Here is an 18706-nt window from a genome sequence, read left to right as displayed (position 1 = left end):
GCATGTATCTTTTCGAATTATGGTTTTCTCCAGATATTATGCCCAGGAGTGGGACTGCTGGATCATACAGAAGTTCTATTTTTAGTTTAAGGAACCTCCATACTGTTCTTTATAGTGGTTGTACCAATTGACATTCCCACCAACAGTGTAGGAGGGTTCTCTTTTCTCCACACCATCTCCAGCATTTATTGTTTGTACTTTTTTTTAAAAATTAGTTTTATTTATTTTTGGCTGCGTTGGGTCTTTGTTGCTGTGCGTGGGCTTTCTCTAGTTGCAGTGAGCAGGGGCTACTCTTCGTTGTGGTGTGCGGGCTTCTCATTGTGGTGGCTTCTCTTGTTGCGGAGCACGGGCTCTAGGGTCGCGGGCTTCAGTAGTTGTGGCTTGTGGGCTCAGTAGTTGTGGCTCACAGGCTCTAGAGCTCAGGCTCAGTAGTTGTGGTGCACGGGCTTAGTTGCTCCACGGCACGTGGGATCTTCCCAGACGAGAGCTCGAACCCGTGCCCCCTGCATTGGCAGGCAGATTCTTAACCACTGCGCCACCAGGGAAGTCCTGTTTGTAGACTTCTTGATGATGACCATTCTGACTGGTGTGAGGTGATATTGTAGTTTTGATTTGCATTTCTCTGATAATTAGTGGTGGTGAGCATCTTTACATGTGCTTTTTGGCCATCCGTATGTCTTCTTTCATTTAGCTGTATTTAATATTTCTTTATTGATCAAACTGTCACAACCTGGCCAATAGGAGTCTCATTAAACAGGCTGCTTTGTCCTCTCAGTACTGCCTCGGACATTTTTGAAAGCATCCTTGTTTTCTGGGAACAAGATATTCCAGGCCCACTGTGATCCCTGCCCCCAAAACATATAATTTCTCCTCTCCAAGAAGCCCTGAGTGGTATCAGAGGCCCAGTCTGGCCCAGGAGTATACATCCCACTTGATCTGCATAAGAGCTGGTTGTAGCAGGACGACACAGCTGTTGGGCCACCAGGGAAACTGGCCTGGGAAAGACAGATTTTTTTTTTAATCATTATTATTATTTTAATTTTTATTGGCGTATAGGTGATTTTATGTTGTTACTTTCTGCTGTACAGTGAAGTGAATCAGTTATATACATATATCCACTCTTTTTAAGGTTCTTTTCCCATGACAGATCTTTTTAAGGTCCTGAGTTCATACAGACATCTCCAGCTTAGCTGTCATCAGTAAATCCTTTCTCATTTCGTTCTAATATGATTTTTTTCCTATTAACATATGTACTTAAAATGTAATCCCTTCTTTACCGGATAAACAAAATGTGGTATATCCATACAATGGAATATTCTTCAGCAATAAGAAGGAATGGATGCTTGCTACATGTCATATGGGTAAGCCTCAAAAACATTATGCTTAGTGAAAGAAGCCAGAGAAGATCCAAAAGATGTCTGCTGTATGATTCCATTTATATATGAAATGTCCAGCAAAGGTAAATCTATAGGGACAAAGTAGATGAGTGGTCACCTGGGCTGGGGTAGGAGTAGGGAGCTTTGGGGATGATAGAGAGGGACTGTGGTGAGGAATTGTACAACTCCATAAACTTAATAACAATCATTGAATGTATATTTAAAACAGGTGAATTCTGTGGGAATGTAAATTATCTTAATACAGTTCTTAAAAAAGTAAACCCTTCTTTCAACTTCTACTTATACCTCAGTTGGTTACGTTGACCCAAGATGTTCCATTATATTGACTTTTTTAACTAAAAAAAAAAAACCTTAAACCTGCCTTCCATACCTTGCAGTTGATACATCCCTCCTGGTCACACATCTACCTTATTCTAGTTAACAGTCATATCTTCATGTGGACGCCAAGTAGAGCCAGAATCGGACACTTTATTGCTTATCTGTTCATTCCTACCATTTTTTCACACAGGCACTTCATTTTTATGAAATATTTTGATTATTTTCCCCTCGGGTGATTGAAGAAGATCAACAGTTGCTATGACTGTGGCTTCCTGCCGAGCTGCTGTGAGGAGTGAGTATGAAGCTTTGCTCGCTAGCTATTCTCAAAATATATAAATATCAACCCAAACCAGCTTCTGACCTTTGGGGGTGGAAGTCCACAAACAAGACATTTTACTTGAAAATACTGGATTTAATAGAAAATATTGTAAACAAGTCCACTGATCCATTAGCTTAAGACAGAATGACAGCACAATCACGTATAAAAGCTAAAGATGAAATGCTGGTACCAAACACAGCACTTAAAGAGAGGCCTGAGCCAGGCTCCGAAAGGTCTTTCCCAGAAATAGAGGCAGCAGCAGCTTCACATGGGCACAGAAATAGGGAGGAGGAGGCAGCATCCAAACCATCAAGGCAGAGGAGTAAAAGAAGGCAGAGCAGTGGACAGCTTGTGAACAAGGGGTGAAGGATAAAGGAGCAAAAGCACTCTATTTCCTGATGTTCTGGGAACATCAGACCATGCCACACGAACCTGGGAGGGTTAGAAGGGCAGGGTATTTTCAGTGGGGAAAGGACATTAGGCAACTTTAGAAACAGTTGGTATGTTTCTTGGCACTCAGCTCTTAGGGATGTAGAACATGTCACTCGTGTGTTGTTTCTAACTCAACTAAGCTGCTTGCCCTGGCTCCATCACCTTGACTGAACACAACGCTGAACTTGACAGTATCTGCTGGCCCTGTGGACTTATGAAAGAGCACGTATGAGAGGTGCCACAGTGAGACCTTGGAACAAAACACAGGGCTCTGGTGGGAAAAGCGTTTCCGCCTTCCTCCTGCTGCTGGAAGGTCCCTGATGGAGGGGAGTTTGACGTGGCTGGGCCCCTTGAGCCTCTGAGTTTATCAGCAAAAGCCTTCTTCTTAGTCCTACCCACCCAAATCCTCCCTCAAGGAGTCCTCTGAGTTCACAGAAAGGCCAACTGAAAGAGCAGTAAAAACTGGGGAAAGAAAGTAAGGGATAGTTTCCTTCCCATGGCACTTGTTACTGACCGGAGGGACCGCTTCCTTATACTGATTCTAGACATTGAGAGTGTTTGTTCCTTAATCTAAAACAGTGATTCCCAAATAAGGGGCAGGCCTGCTCAAGAGGGGCTCTCAGGACTCTCCAAAGAGGTTTTGTCCCATATACATAAGCCCCTAACTCCCTCCCAATTGAGAATCAGTGCACATAATGATAGAACTTACTAGCAGGAGTGTATTGTACACGTAAACAGTGTCAGAGACAGAACAAAAAGTTAAAAACCCCTAGTCGGGCCAACATGAAAATTATGAAGTGATTTTTTTTTTTTTTTCTGATTAACAGTAAGTTACAACCAAGTAGCTAAACTCCATGACTGGACTCCACGCTGCATAGCCAAGAATAATAAGTTCACCCAGTTATCTGGAGTAACCGTACTAGATTAAAGAAATACAATTCTGTCCTCCTAAAGACAATTTCCAGAAAGACCTGCCTGTCCCAATGAGGTACTTGACACTAGGATTAGCACAGGCTAATCACTGTATGGTTTCTTAGAAGACTGGCTTTTCTCTGTTTCTTTCTCTTTGATACTGTACAAGGGATCCACCAACTTGTTATGAACAAGCATTAAACCTACAAAAAATTAAAAACAAAAGTCATTAATGCAGGTAGAGGCAGAGTTCCATGATTATCAACAGTAACATCCAGGAGCTCTCAAATTTTGTCCTAGAACCAATACTCATCATCTTTCGTCTGTGGGCCCGAACGATAAACACCCTAAGAATAGGAAAAGAATTTGTTATTCCTAATGAATGCTAGAATCCATGGGACTGTTATAAATTCAGTCTCTAGGAGAGTTGGCCATTGTGAGGTTAATCTTGGGCTTCCCTGGTGGCGCAGTGGTTGAGAGTCCGCTTGCCAATGCAGGGGACACGGGTTTGTGCCCCGGTCCGGGAGGATCCCACATACCACGGAGCGGCTGGGCCCGTGAGCCATGGCCCCTGAGCCTGTGCGTCCGGAGCCTGTGCTCCGCAACGGGAGAGGCCACAACAGTGAGAGGCCCGCGTACCGCAAAAAAAAAAAAAAAAGAAAAAAAAAAAGTTAATCTTTTCATCAAAGAACAAATTCCTAATTTGCCTGCTCAGTAAATGAGGATTTTCCCATAAGTTTATTTAAAGCAGTGAGTGTCCGCTTTAAGTAGAAGAAAAAAAGATGTGCATGGCAGTTCAGTGCCTTGACTACAAGGAAAAGGCCTGTACAAGATCCGGAAAGATAAAAAACCTAAGGCTCAATATCGCTGCAAGGAGATTACCAAACTGCCCTTGAACTACCACTTTCATTTCATTTTCTTTCCTCCTCCTCAGAGCAAACAGGTCTCTAGAAATGGACCCTTAAATAGTCATGGATGGAAGAGAAAACTGTATTCTGAGAGGAGGGTTTGATTTTATTAAAATCATAGTTGTCAAAGTGGCCAGAGCATGCAAGCTAGATCCACTCCTCACTCCTGGCACACCTGAACTTGGCAACCTACTCCCTGACCCACCCCACCCTCACCTTTGAAATACTTGACGGTCTTCACTTTCAACTCCAGGGTGGCATCCTCGTCGCACACAAACACCGTGCGGGGATGCTGCTGGAAGGCAGACACGGTCCACATGTGGTTCACTCCCTCCTCGATGGCCTTGTATAGAGCAAACGCCTTGTGAGCACCCGTGATGAGGATCATCACCTGGGGATCAGAAAACGAGCCTGTGATGGAGGAGAAGGAGCAGCAGAACGGGGAGTCTAGACACCTGAATCCTAGTGGCCACCCAGGACAATCGTAAGGACTGTTGTTGTTATGTGTCATTGTACGTCGTTAGCACGTGGCACACTGCTCCACGCTCTGTGTGCTCTGTCACACAAGTAGCCTGAGATGGGGAGCACTGTTATCCCTACATTCTAGGATAAGGGAGTGGACTCTGTGATGGGGGTTTCAGTAACTTGCCGCAGGTCATTTCTAACCCAGAGTCCATGCTCTTGACCACCACACGATGGTGCCTCCTGGCACCTTTGATGATGACCGTGAAAGTGCCCTGGGAACAGGTGTGCCATACATACAGAGGCCCACGCCTTATCCCGACAGTTCTGACACTGGGTCCCGGGGCCGCTAGGTTGGGTGAGTTTCCACGGTGACAAACTGGAAAAAGACGCGTCCTGATTTGCGCCTCCAGGGAGGCCTTGGAAGCAATGGTGAGAGTTATCTGTGTGGCTGCTAAGGTTGAATCCCAATAAAGCTGCCCCTTAATCTGGTCACTTTCAGTTCAGAGTATTAGACCTGCTCACGTGACTTGGAGTAATGCTTTTTGTTTAAGTAAAAGAGGCACAGACTCCCCACAACACTTAAAATACCGAGAATGTTAAGTGTGGGAATTCCCTGGCAATCTAGTGGTCAGGACTCCTTGCTTTCACTGCCGAGGGCCTGGGTTCAATCCCTGGTCAGGGTACTAAGATCCTGCAAGCCGTGAGGCACAGCCAAAAGTAAATAAATAAAATAATTTTTTTAATTAAAAAAAAAAAAAAAGAATGTTAAGTGCCAGAAAGTGATTATAAAGAACTCAGCATTCCAGATATCCTTTCATTGTAATTCACTTCTGCCATGGAGTTGTGAGCAGGATTTACCGTTCCTTTCTTGAAATGAGAAAACAGAGGCATAGAAAGAATGTGACTCTTTGTTCAGGACCCCAGAACTCGTTTTAAAAAAAAGAATTTCCAGATTTCCATCCCCAGGTCCTTTCTGCACACCACAGGAAGAGCCCTCAAACTGTAGTGTTTATAAGCTGCAAGGCCAAAAACAGCAGAATGACCTCCCTAGGTACTGATTCAAGGTTACCCAACAGAAATCTGCTGCCATCGCTCATTTCACAAAAAATCACTTTAGACAGGGAAACTTTTTCAGTGATTTACATGTTTGTTTACAGACTTGGGCAAAGAAACTTAAAGCTAAAATGTCTGTAGCTGCTTCCCACTGAATATATCAGAAAGGAAGAGAAAATGCTTCTAATGAAAGTAAGGAAATTGGAACTACAAAAAATTCAAATGATACCCAAATTTCTATAGAAAGACTCAATTCAGTTCAAGACACTATTTCAATCACACTTCTCCACATTTATGAATCCCTGAGCCACAGGGCTATAACCACAAGCACCCTGCGGTTGCAGGGGGAGCTCCCTTCAAGCATTGGCCTCCACCAACTGCAGGGAACCAGAGGGCCCCTCTCAGTACCTGGACAGATACAAATTCATATTCTGATATTAGTGGCGCTGGGTAGGCAGAGACCAGGAGCCTGGGGCCTCCTGGGCAGTCAGTGCTGAAAAGGTTTCACCTCACACTGGGAAGAATGGTTACTTCCAGAGAGGAAGGACAGCAGTGATAGGGTCAGCTGGGATTTTAGCCTTATTTACAATGTCTTCATTTTTAATACAATGGATTCAGGTGGTACCTGTATGGTTGAAATTAACAGCAAAAAGCCAAGGCCAGCCCCCCTTGTGCCCTTACCTCTCTAGCATCCATGACAGTGCCCACACCCACCGTCAGGGCCATGGTGGGCACCTTGGCGAGATCTCCATCAAAGAACCTAGCATTGGCCAGGATGGTGTCCATGGCCAGCGTCTTCACACGGGTCCTGGACACCAGACTGGATCCCGGCTCGTTGAAGGCGATGTGTCCGTCAGGGCCAATGCCTGCCCAGAAGAGACAAGGCAGCCCTGTCAGTCCCAGGGATCCAAGATTTCAAGAACGGACAATCTCTCCTTCCCCACCTGGGGTCTGAAAAAAATCCTGGAAAACCATGTCTCTCACCTCATTCATTTAAAGGTACACTTTAAGCATATGATCTTCCCCTCTCATTTCTAGCTGAGGCACACACAGACATTGTTAACTTGCTGCCACCCTCAGAAAGCTAAGTAGGGAGCAATCCCAAAAGCTTCTGCCCCCCAGATCATCCAAGTGTAACTTCTCTCTCTCCTGCCACTTCTCTATCCCTGCTGGGATGGAGTCACACCGAAGAAAACATACACAGGGCCTGGAAAGGGGCTGCCAAGTTTATAAGATCTCAGAACATGAGCACTCCTAGCCATTCCCTCCCCACCTTGAAGTAAAGAAGGGTTAAATCTGGAGCAGTCAAAGACTGTTCAACTTCAGCCTCCCACCCCCACCCCCCATGGGGGACTCCAGAGGCCTTGACAGATGGAAGTGTAAGAGGGCAACTCAGGGCAGGGACAGGCATAAACCTGAGAGCAGGATACCCTAGGTCCCCACCCTCTCTCCACTGCTCTGGCTGGCTGACCCTGGGCAAGTCACAAAACTTCTCTGGGGTTCAATTGCTATTTTTAGCATGCAGGGGCTGATGGTGGAATCTTCTGGAACTACATGAGTCTGTGATTATGTTTAAGTCCCATGACTGATCCATAAAACCTTGTCTGAGGAATAGAGAGAATCTTGGAGTCCAAATCCAAATACCTCAATTTACAGACAAGGCATCAAATTGCAGAAAGAGGAGATGCCCCAGATCACAAAGTTTCTGAGCGGCAGAGGCAGGGCAGGGCACCAGGGCTCCCACTCTGTGCCTTCCCTGCTGCCTTGGGCTAATGAGTGACCCCACTGTCACTGGTGCAGAGAGAGGGAGCTGTTTGCAGACAGGCATGGGTCTTGTCCCCTTCTCATATGTTCCAGCCACCCTGCGTTTGCCCTGGACACCTGCTGTGGTGTCGAGCTCACCTCCGACAAACAGCTCGATCCCACCCGCAGCCTTGATCTTCTCCTCAAAGGCATCACACTCAGCCTGCAGGTCAGCTGCATTCCCATCCAGAATGTGGGTGTTTTCTGGGTGGATGTCAATGTGCTTGAAGAAGTTGTTCCACATGAAGGAGTGGTAGCTCTCCGGGTGGTCTCGACGAAGGCCTGTGGGGCCATGGCTGCACTCAGTCATGCCAGGCTGAGCAAGGGCGCCCTCCCAAGGATGGCAGGATACTCCCAGACCCCAGAGACACTTTCAGGGAAGAGCCCATCGGGGAGCCTTGGGCAGTAGCCCTCTCACCCCCAGCCACTCGGAGTAAGCTGAGCTGGTGTCCTTGTGCCCATGACCATGACCATGGGCCTGGGCCCTCATTCTGATCTCCTTTTCACAAGAGAATGGCTGGGGGCCAGCCAGGATCAGTCTGGACCTCTGGAGGTGGGCTAGCCTCTGCGGGGGAGGGCTGGGCCCATCAGGAAGGGAAGCAAGAACACCCCTTACCCTGTGCCTCCCACCTCACCATTCACACACCCCCATTACACCCTGCTCAGCCTGAACCCCAAGTGGAACACCAAGTGGTTGGAGAGAATTATCTCAGAGCTTCCCAAAAAAGATTTTTTTCAGTTAAGAAGAAAAGCAGTGTTTAAAGTGCATGTTTCAGGGGCCTGAGGAGCGGGGAAGCGGGCGGGTGACTTTTAATGGATAGCTCCAGTTTTGCAAGACGAGAAGAGTTCTGGAGATTGGTTGCACAACAGTGTGAATCCACGCAACACTGAACTGTACACATAAAAATGGTTAAAATGGTAAATTCTACGTTACATGTAGTTTACCACAATTAAAACAAAAAAGAACCTTTAAGGCGAAACCATTACAAAATGGTGGTGGAGGTGGAGAGGGTGACAGAAGCCCAAGGTGCCACTTTTCATCAGTGGAAAGGACACCAGTCTCAGCTCCCTTCCCAGTATACTTGGCAGGAAGGGGACTGGAAGATGAACAGTAGAGAGAAAGTCCAGACACAGACACTGGTGTGAAGGGGGGCACACACCCCAGCCATGGGACCCCAGATCCCCTTTGCAGCCATTTGTTCCAGAAAGAAACGGCATGGAGTTGGGGAGGAGGCAGGGGAGGAGATATGCTGGAATTCATTAAGCGCTTGCTCTGATCAAGAAGCTTCCACACCTGTTATATCACTTAATGCTTTCAGCCCATGAGGTCAGCTTTATTAGCCTCATGTCATAGCTGAGTGAACCAAGGCCTGGAAGATACAGTATCACCAATTGAGCCTACCCCCAAATGCCACTGGTTCCCTGAGACCTCCCCCGGCCTCTCCTGGGCCGATCCTGTGAGGGGAGGAGTACGATTCTCCCAAGACTCACCCACATACTCGTCCATGTTGAAAGTCTTCACATATTTGAAGGACAGGTCTCCATTCTTGTAGTATTCAATCAGCTTCTTGTAGCAGCCGAGTGGGGTGCTCCCTGCAAGAGAGGCCACAGCCATGAACCCCCTTCAGCCCCCAGCTCCTGGAAGCCCAGAGGGCGCCCGGGAATGAATCAGGGATGCTCCACCAGGAGAACCTGTCAGACCTGACAGAAACAAATCAGATCTGAAGTCCTACCCAATGCTCAATCCCAACTGCCATCCGTTAAGTGCTGGTTTAATGCCTATTTCCCCCCTAGACTATAAGCTCCAGGAGGGAAGGGCTGTGTCTTGTCTTGTTCATGGCTGAATCCCTAGCATTCAGCACACTGATGATTGAAATGACTGTGATTAGCACCTAAGTGAATGTCAGACTTAATTACTGACATGACATTCCCTGAACAACCAGTATGTGAGAAGTACATGATGGGGATGCAGAGAAGTGAGAGACACAGCAGCCACCTTGGAAGAGCTCACTGTTTAGGAGTGGGGACACGAAGCAGTAATGTCGGCTGTGGTACAGGCTAGCCTGTGGGTTTGGGGAAGACTTCCCCTCGGAGCAGCAAACCCGAGCTGAGTCTCATTAAAAAGTCAGTCATAAAACCCATCAAAAGGCAAGAGGACTGCTGTCGATTAAGAAACTAAATATGCATGAAGCCTGACTGGACACTGGGATTAATTTTTTTTAAAAAACTCTAAAAAATAAATGTGGACCATTAGGGGAAAAAATTTAATATAGTCTATATATTAGATGATATTATGAAATGATTTTTAATTTTCGTAGGTATTACAATAGTATTGTGGTTATATAAGAGAATGTCCTTATTCTGAGGAGATATGTACTAAAGGATTTAGAGGTAAAGTGTCAGGATCTCTGGACCTTGCTTTCCAGTGGCTTATAAGAAATGTGTGCGTGTATGTGTGTGTGTTCAGACAGAACATGAGCCACAAGAGATGAAAGCAAATGTGGCAAAAGGTTGACAATTGGTGAATCTAGGTAGATGGTACTGTACTATTCTTTCAGCTTTTCTGAATGCATGAAACTTTTAAAAATAAAAAGATGGAAAGAAAAAAGCCCCACCCAAATCAGATTATTCTTTTCATAACCCACTAATAGCTTTTCATTTCACTCTGAGTTATAATCAGTCCTAACAAAGGCTCTATATAAACTGGCCCCTGGCTAACTCTCTCCCCAGCTAGGAATCCTGCTTCAAGCAATTCTACCTCAGGGCCTTTGCACATGGTGTTTGTTCCCTTTGCCAGCAATGCTCTCCTTCAGGTATCTGCATAGCTAACTCACCTCTTTAGGCCTTTACTCAAATGTCACTTTCTCAGAGAGACCTTCCCTGCCCCCATATCCAACACTGTAACTCCCACCTCTGCCTAAACACTCTCTAGCCCCTTTCCCTGCTTCTTTTTTCTCCTTCCCTCTTATCACCATCTAACATACTCTATATTTTGCTAATTCACTTGTTTATTATCTGTCTCTCCCACCATAATTCAAGCTTTAGGAAGGCAGGAATTTGTGTTCTTTTTATTCACTGCTGTATCCCTGGCACCTAGAACAGCTTGGCATACAGCAGGTATTCAATAAGTATCTGCTGAATGAATGACAGTGGCAGCCCCATCCACACAAAATAATCAGCCTATCCCTGTGACATGGTCTTAGCCATGGCTGAGCCACACAGCTTCCCTGTCCTCCCCCTGAGCTTCATCATGTCCATTTTCCACACTTGTAGCCTTCCCATCAATTCTGTGAGCTTCCACTATCTAGCCAATAAATTCCTTTTCTGCTTAAGTTAGCCAGAGTCGGCTTCTGTGGCTTCCACCCAGAACCCTGAGGGTGCTTCAACTAACAGTAGGAATGTTCCAAGGAACCCATATGGAAATGCTGTGCTGGTTCAAGTGTGATAGTCAGGAAGGGGCCAGGTCTTGGAGGGCCCTGAACACCACTCTGAGGGGCTTGGATCTAATTTTGCAGACGATGGGGAAATGGGGAGGAGTTTCAGCAGAAGCCCAGACTCTGACCCAGGGGGGCTCCACAGTTAGAAAACAGGATGTTAGCACAGCCCTGACACAGTCTGAGACGCTGGTGGTTTCACAGATACCTACCTGAATATACTGTTCCCACAAACCTCTAGAGCAGAGGTCGGAAGACTTCAGCCCACAGGCCAGATCTGGCCTGCTGCCTGTTTTTGTAGAGCTCATAAATTAAGAGTAGCTTTTACACTTTAAAAGTTTTTAAAAACCAAAAGAATATTATGATATATGAAAATTATATAAACTCAAATGTCAGTGCTGGCGGACATCCATGCTCATTTCTGGATTGTCTATGGCTCCTTTTGAGCTACAAGGGCAGCGTTAAGTAGCTGCAACAGAAAGTGTATGGCCAGTGAAGTGTAAAATATTTATTATTTGGCCGTATACAGAAAAAGCTTGAAGACTCCTGCAATAGTGGATTGGTCACTGAGGCAAATCCACCCCACTTCTGAAAGAAATAATCAGAACATTTGCCTTGAAAAAATATCCCCTTGAAAAAATATGCCTTTAAAATATCCTCCCATAAAGGCAACATTCTGATTTTTTTCCCCAAAGAAACTAGGACTGTTTTTCACTTAGGTCCTGTGTTTAATTAAGCCTTACAGAAAATGCGTTGAGTGACTATCTTCTCAATTCTCCCAAGGATGGCGCTTAGTTAGTAGCACTCTAGATGCAGAGAAGTGAAGTTAATTCATTACATAAAACGTATGCCTTAAGGTATTAGGACTTAATTCTGTTAAGGAGACTTGACTGACAGGGCTGGCTTAGGATATAGCCTAAAAATCAAAGTTTTTCCTGCCTAACCAAGATCCCTTCTACTCCAGGACTCTTCAGGAGCAGGCAGCAACAAACCAGCCCAGAGGAAGCTGGGTCCTCTCTTTCGTATGTCCGGGGTCAGGGGAGTCGTTCACTCATAGGGCCAGTACCTCAGAGCCCTCCTTGCAGTCCCTTGGCTGAATGGGCCTACCTACCTGGCCCCTTAGAAGCCCATAATGCCCTCGCCCACCCTCCCCATCCCACAACGCACCAGTAGGGAGCCCCAGGGTGAAGTACTTGTCTGGCCCTGGGTTAAACTGGATGATGCGGTTCCTGATGTATTTGGCTGCCCACTCACTGGCCTGAGAATAGTGGTCCAGGATGATGAGCTTCATCTTGTCCTGCGGGGGTAGGTGACAAAAGGAATCAGTGGTAAGGGGTAAGGAGAAAGGGGTGGAGGGGAGAAGCCCTTCTCTCCATGCTGTCTGAGCCCAGAAGGGGAAGTACACAGAGCATTGACAGGTTGGGCCAAGTGCCTCCACTACCCACCGGGAGGCGCTGCTGTGGGACAGACCTGGGTTCCAATTTCGGTTCCTCCATTGATCAACTAACTGCAGGACCTTGGTTAAGGACCCAAGTTTTTTGAGCTTGTTTTCTCTTACGGGAAAATGGGGACAACAGCACCTACCTGACAAATTTCATGATGGTGAATGTGAAATGAGAAGATGCATGTAAACCACATAGTATTCAATATAACATGTTGGCTATCATCTTGCAGCTCGACCCAGGCCCCCCTTCCCCACCCCTCGACAACCCCCACCTGGCTAGATACTCTACTGTTGAACTCTTCCTCAGTAAATAGAGAGGTCATGGGATCATCTTGGCTCACTAGAGCAGGTGGAGGCCTGGAGAGGTGTGTTCTTTCAGTACCAGAGAGGGGCACTCCCAGCGGCCTGCCTTGCTTTGCAGATCCTGTTTCCCCCAAAGAACACGCGGCAAAGGTAATCGCTCTGGAAGGAGAGCGTTTAGTCCTCCCCGCCGCACTGCGGTCAAATCAGAGTGGGAAGGCCAAGGCTGAGGTGGCCGGATCCGCGGTCCGTGGGGTACAGGAGTTTTTCCCCCACCCCAATGGCGATCCCATCGCCCCTCCCGGGGAGGGACCCGAACGGATCGCTAGGGGTCCCGGCCCCAGGTTGCCGGAGGCTGGGCAGCGCCCGGACCCCCGCCCGCGAGGAGGGTCCCCGCGGTCCCCGCGGACCCCGCTCCCCACTTACGCGGACGCTTCCCGCGGCTGATGCAGCGACTGCGCTGGCGGCCCCGCCCCGCGTGGGTCATGTGGCTGCAGGTCACGCGGTGCCGCGCTCTGCCCGCGGGGCTGACTTCTAGGGGCTGCGGCTCCAGGGAGGGCTCTGCCCGGCGGGCCAGGGGCTCCCATTTTCCTAGCACAGGGGCTGTGTAGGCCCCGGAAAAGCCGTGGGGGGCGGGGCTTGGAGACTGGTTTGGTGGAGGAGGGAGACTTGGGGGGTCCCAGGTCCCTCCCAGGGATGCAGTCCCCAAGGCCGGGGGCTGGGGCAGGGTTTTCAGTGCTGGGGGTGGGGCGCGGAAGGAAGAGCAGAATCGCTTCCTCTAGGGCTGGGCTTGGCTCTGCCTTCAGTTTATTTTTTTAGATATCATTTATTTACCTAGTTATTACTGCTTTTTTGTTTTAAATATAATTGGATTTTTTCTACCTTAAAAAAAAAAATCCATCTTTGCAGCAGTATGAACTAGAGAAAAATGTAGGTCCCTGGTCTCCTCTACTTCCCACCCTAAGGTAATCATTGCTAACAGGTTAGACTACATCCTCAGTGATTTTTCGTGAATATCCTTACATTGTATTTTACAGAAATGAGAACACACCACACGTGTGGTCCACAGTCAGCTGGGCGATCACATCCTGCAGTTCCCGTGACTTGGTTCGCCTCTTCCTTGGGCCTCGCTGCGACTCCGGAGCAGCTTGAGAGAGTGGGCTTCTAATGGTGAGGCCCTGATGAGCCTGGGCGGTGGAGCTAACACAGTTAGAGGGACTTGTTCTTTGGCCTCAGTGTTGGTGTAGGTGTCTTTTGTTTTTCTGTTTTTTAAAATTCAGTTAGAAATCTCATCTTAGCCTGAGGATTGCAGATGTTTCACAGTGAGGTTCCCATCCCAATCTCCAAACACTTCAGATGATACCTCCAGGTCTGCAGCACTTGCCCTCAGATGGTACAGGAAGTGACTTCATGGGACCTAATTGGGTCTGTTTCCCCAGAGTTACCCTTTCAGTAGGGAACCAATGCAGGTGTCTGTTAAGCCTGGAGGCTCTTGATTTTGCATGCCAACTAATCAGGAAGGCCTGGGTTTAAATTCTGATCTTGCCAATATCCATTTCTTGAGTGAGTGACTCAAGCCAATGACTCAGCTTCTCCAGCTCTTCATTTTCTTATCTGGAACTTGGGAATTGAGTGGAAATTACGTAATAGTGACCTCATGTAGCTGTTGTAAGCATTAAATGAAAACCAGTGGGCCTTCCATATCTGTGGTTCCAAATGCACCGATTCAACCAACTTCAGATGGAAAATATTCAAAAAATAATTCCTGAAAGTTCTCAAAAAGCAAAACTTGAATTTGCTCTGTGCCTGGCAACTGTTTACATAGCATTTACGTTGTATTAGGTGTTATAAGTAGTCTAGAGGTGATTTAAAGTATATGGGAAGATGTATGTAGATTATATGCAAATACTGTGTCATTTTATGTAAGAGATTTGAGCATGCATGGATTTTGGTATTTGTGGGGGTCCTGGAACCAATTTCCTGGGGAAACTGATGGCTGACTGTGTTAGCATATCATAGCATGGCTAGCCATGTTACCAATACCCCTTATTTCCTCCTACCCTCCTTACAGCTCTCTCTCTCTAACCCTGAAATACTCTCTACCCTAACCTTCTGCCCTCCTCAGGCTCCTCCCACTCCATGCCTGGGTTTAAACTGTTACCCATACCCATCCTTCCATCCTCTTGTTTTGGAACTAAAGTTGGCTAACTAAAAGAACTGTGAGTCCCTCCCCACCCCAGGTTTTTTGCTTGTGAGTTCATCTATGCAGTCTCTGTTCCTTTTCCTTCCTTCCTGTGGTGAAGGCAGATGTGATGCCTGGAGCTGGGGAAGCCATATTATAACTATGAGGCAATAAGCATGAAGGTAGAGTGGAGGATAGAAGGAACTTAAGTCCTTGATGTTTGACAAGTGCTAGGCCTCTACTTCTGGACTTCCTCTAAGGAAATAACAAATATCCGTGTGGTATTTATTTAAGCCACTGCTGGTAGAGTTTTCTGTGTCTTGAGATTAAAAACATGACTCACTGTTACAGCAGATGACTCAGGTCTTCCTTGGGGTTTATGTTGGTATTGTGGGGAGATACCTTTCTTCTACAGGAATTTTGAGCTGTGAAATCCAGGAAAGCTTAGAGCTGCCAGTGAGGAAAGTAGAAACAATAGAAAAGAGATACAAAGCCCTGTGACATCATTTGAGCTGCCTAGATCTAGCCATGTCCAAAGCCAAATATACTCTGTTGGGTTTAAGTTGGGTGAATGAATGAGGGAGTATAAAAATAATATCTTTTCTTCCCTGAGGCTAGTGAGGGGAAACTCTGGGAGAATATTGAGTTATCTATTGCTGCATAACAGATCACCCCAAAACTTAATGGCTGAAAGCAATAATTACAATAAGGGCTAAAAAGAAATGCGCTGTCAAGCCATGAAAAGACCTGGAGGAAACATAAATGTGTGTTACTGAAAAGGCTACATACTGTAATATTCCAACCCTATGACATTCTGGAAAAGGCAGAACTATGGAGACAATAAAAAGATGGTTGCCAGGAGTTAGCAGGGAGGGTGGGATGAATAGGTAGAGCACAGAGGTTATAGGGTAGTGAAACTATCCTGTATGACACTGTAATGGTGGATACATGTGGTTATACTTTTGTCTGAACCCTGGAACGTACAAGCGTGAACTCTGATGTAAACTATGGACTTTGGGTGATTATAATGTATAGGTTTGTCACTTGCAACAAGTGTGCCACTCTGATCAGTATATTGAGTGAAATCTCATGAGAGACCCTGACCCAGAATCACTCAGCTAAGTCAGTCCTGAATTCCTGACCCACAGAAGCTGTGAGATAATAAACATTTGTTGTTTTAAGCTGCTAAATAATAAAGTCATTTGTTATGCTGCAGTAGATAACTCAACACACTCAGGAAAATTCCACAGGTGGGGTAGGTGTTAAGCAGGGGATTCAACCCCTGTCTCTCTCCCCTGTGCATGGAGGTGTGTTATCTGACCCACCAGAGACTCCATTCCTCGGACCACACATTCCCGCGTTGTGCTGCCCTCTGCCATGTTTGTGGAATCCCCGGCCAAGGCTTCTGCTGAGCCTTTCTTCCTGTTTACTTGCTGTTTTCTAATTATCTGAGGCCATGTCTTACCTTCATTCCCTGTAGCTGTTTCTCACTGACCTTTGCATTTCCCATACCACCTAGCTCACTACCTTGCACATAAAAGCCAAAGCCCCACATGTTTCAGAGCATTGGCTCTGGAGCCCATTGGGTTCAGATGCTAGATCAACCACTTATTAGCTGGGGTACTTTCTTAATCTCTGTGCCTCAGTTTCCTCAACTGTAAAATAGGGAGAGTAATGGTAGCTACTTCATAGGGTTGTTTTGAGCATTAAAATACATTGTCACGTGGAAAGCATTTGAAACTATGCCTGACACGTGGCAGCTGCTCCATAAATATCACCTATTAGATTGAATCATACAAAAATTGTCATTGTTCTGGGTCAAAAAACGAAATATTGGCAATTTCACATAGTTTAATCTCATATTATTATTTCTATCCTTTCACCAGAGTTATATTCCAAGAAGCAGTCCGGCAACCCAAAACAATTACAATTGTTGGTAATGTCTCTAGAAGAATGTTAAAGACAATCCAAATCAGAACTCAGAGCACCTCTTAAAATTCTCCTTGCCTCATTCTTTTTACTGTTACCAGGAAACCTTTTCCACTGCTCATTCTAAACTCCTAACTAAAAAAATCTCTGCCCCAACACCCCATCCCACATAACCAGCCAAAGTAGGTGACTACCTTGCCCATCCTTCAACTTACCTCCATTCTTTTCCTCACAGTAAATTTCTCTTTTTTGATGCAGACACCTGGGTTTGGCTTCCCAGGTGTCTCTCTTTTCCTCTCTCTCATTGCAAAAACCTAGACATGATACTGCCCAAAACTGGCTTCCTAGAGAGCAGAAGAGAGGGGAGAGGCTGAGAAGGCAAAGGTGAAATTCCTTCTTTCTTTTAAAAAAATTTTAATTATGGTAAAAACATACAAAGTTTACCATCTTAACCATTTTTAAGCATCCAGCTCAATAGTGTTAAGTACATTCATGTTGTACAACCAATCTCCACGACTCTTTCCTCTTGGCAAACTGAAACTCTAAACCCATTAGACAACAACTTCCCCATTTCCTCCTGCCCCGAGTCCCTGCAGCCACTGTTCTACTTTCTGTCTCTATGAATTCGATTACTCTAGTTCCCTCATACATGTGGAATCATGTGGTATTTGACTTTTGCAACTGACTTACTTCAGTTAGCACAGTGTTCTCACATACATACATAGATACATACACACACATACATACGTACATACTATATTATTTTATCCATTCATCTGTCCATGGATACTAAGGTTGCTTCTACCTCTTGGCTATTGCAGAACTCCTTTTAAATGGGGAAATATGAACAAATTTAGTAATTTCAGGCTCCTTCACAAGGGGAAGACAATGTAATAAACTGCATGATTGTGTTGTTCAAGTGTTAAATGGGGAAGCAGGTCACGGCCCCAAGAAAGCCACATCGGTCAGAGCCGGACAGACTTGGGTGGCATATCCAGGAATGGATGCCAGAGCCACACTGGCTTTGAATTCCAGCTCTACCACTTACCGATTGGTTAACTTCTGGGAAGTCAATTTCTCTCTGACTAATTGCTTCGTCCGTGAAATAGGAAAAATAACACCTACCTTATTGTATGGACTATTATTGCCAAGAGTAGTTACCTCAGGGGAGGAATAAATGATTTAATACATGTAAGGCACTTAGAACAGTGCCTGGCATTGAGTTAGCTGTCACTAAGGGATCATTATTATTACTAGGGTTTTGAGATGGTCCTTGAAAGAGAATCAGGGTTTGGTCGCTGAAGAGGAGGAGGGTGGCATTACAGACAGGGATGATCAGAGGCAGGAATGGACTGAGGCTGGGGGAATACTGTTTCCAGAGTTAAGAAACAAAAACACAGGATACCCAGTTAAATTTGAATTATGGCTACTTGCCTGTGCATATGTACTTTGAGATAAAAGAAAAATATCGCATGACATACTTATTCTGAAAGCAAATTTTGGGGATTTACCTGGTGGCGCAGTGGTTAAGAATCTGCCTGCCAGTGTAGGGGACATGGATTCGATCCCTGGTCCAAGAAGATCCCACATGCCGCAGAGCAACTAAGCCCATGCGCCACAACTACTGAGCCTGTGCCCTAGAGCCCGCGAGCCACTAAAGAGCCTGCGTGCCACAACTACTGAAGCTCTTAATCTTTGTTTTGCAGGATTTGCTTATAAAATTCCTCAAAGTTACAATCTGTGTTTCATTTACATTTTGATATGATTTCTTTAGTGGTCACATCTAACTTATTGTGTCCTTGGCCGTTGA

The 18706-nt window shown here is 46.0% G+C and overlaps 1 protein-coding gene across 3 annotated transcripts; it reads right to left on the bottom strand.

Annotated features, from left to right (window-relative positions):
• Window positions 1-1417: 1417 nt before the first annotated feature.
• GNPDA1 (glucosamine-6-phosphate deaminase 1) lies at window positions 1418-13341 on the bottom strand. Of its 3 annotated transcripts, none has more exons than XM_032628474.1 (7): window positions 13212-13341; window positions 12209-12338; window positions 9099-9200; window positions 7707-7889; window positions 6486-6670; window positions 4503-4677; window positions 1418-3581 (listed from the first exon to the last, which is right to left on the bottom strand). In XM_032628474.1, exons 2-7 carry the CDS (start codon window positions 12330-12332, stop codon window positions 3481-3483), a joined length of 870 nt encoding a protein of 289 aa, XP_032484365.1. In that variant the 5' UTR covers window positions 12333-12338; window positions 13212-13341; the 3' UTR covers window positions 1418-3480. The 3 variants fall into 3 exon arrangements, with proteins under 3 accessions (XP_032484365.1, XP_032484364.1, XP_032484366.1); XM_032628473.1 differs by having other exon boundaries at window positions 12758-13235; XM_032628475.1 differs by lacking the exon at window positions 13212-13341 and adding an exon at window positions 12868-12966.
• Between the last annotated feature and the right edge of the window lie 5365 nt (window positions 13342-18706).

The sequence above is a fragment of the Phocoena sinus genome, chromosome 3 (genome assembly GCF_008692025.1).
Source record: "Phocoena sinus isolate mPhoSin1 chromosome 3, mPhoSin1.pri, whole genome shotgun sequence".
In the NCBI taxonomy this organism is placed as follows: domain Eukaryota; kingdom Metazoa; phylum Chordata; class Mammalia; order Artiodactyla; family Phocoenidae; genus Phocoena; species Phocoena sinus.
This window is presented reverse-complemented; position numbering and strand designations above follow the sequence as displayed.

What these genes read in the sequence shown, in the direction of transcription:
- GNPDA1 (XM_032628473.1), bottom strand. Translation starts at nt 12,808, where the DNA reads ATGACCTCTCTATTTACTGAGGAAGAGTTCAACAGTAGAGTATCTAGC. An exon ending in GATCGAGCTGTTTGTCGGAG is followed by an intron (nt 6,671 to 7,706) that starts GTGAGCTCGACA and finishes TCTTCTGGGCAG; the next exon opens with GCATTGGCCCTGACGGACAC. An exon ending in GACCGTCAAGTATTTCAAAG is followed by an intron (nt 3,582 to 4,502) that starts GTGAGGGTGGGG and finishes AATTTTTTGTAG; the next exon opens with GTTTAATGCTTGTTCATAAC.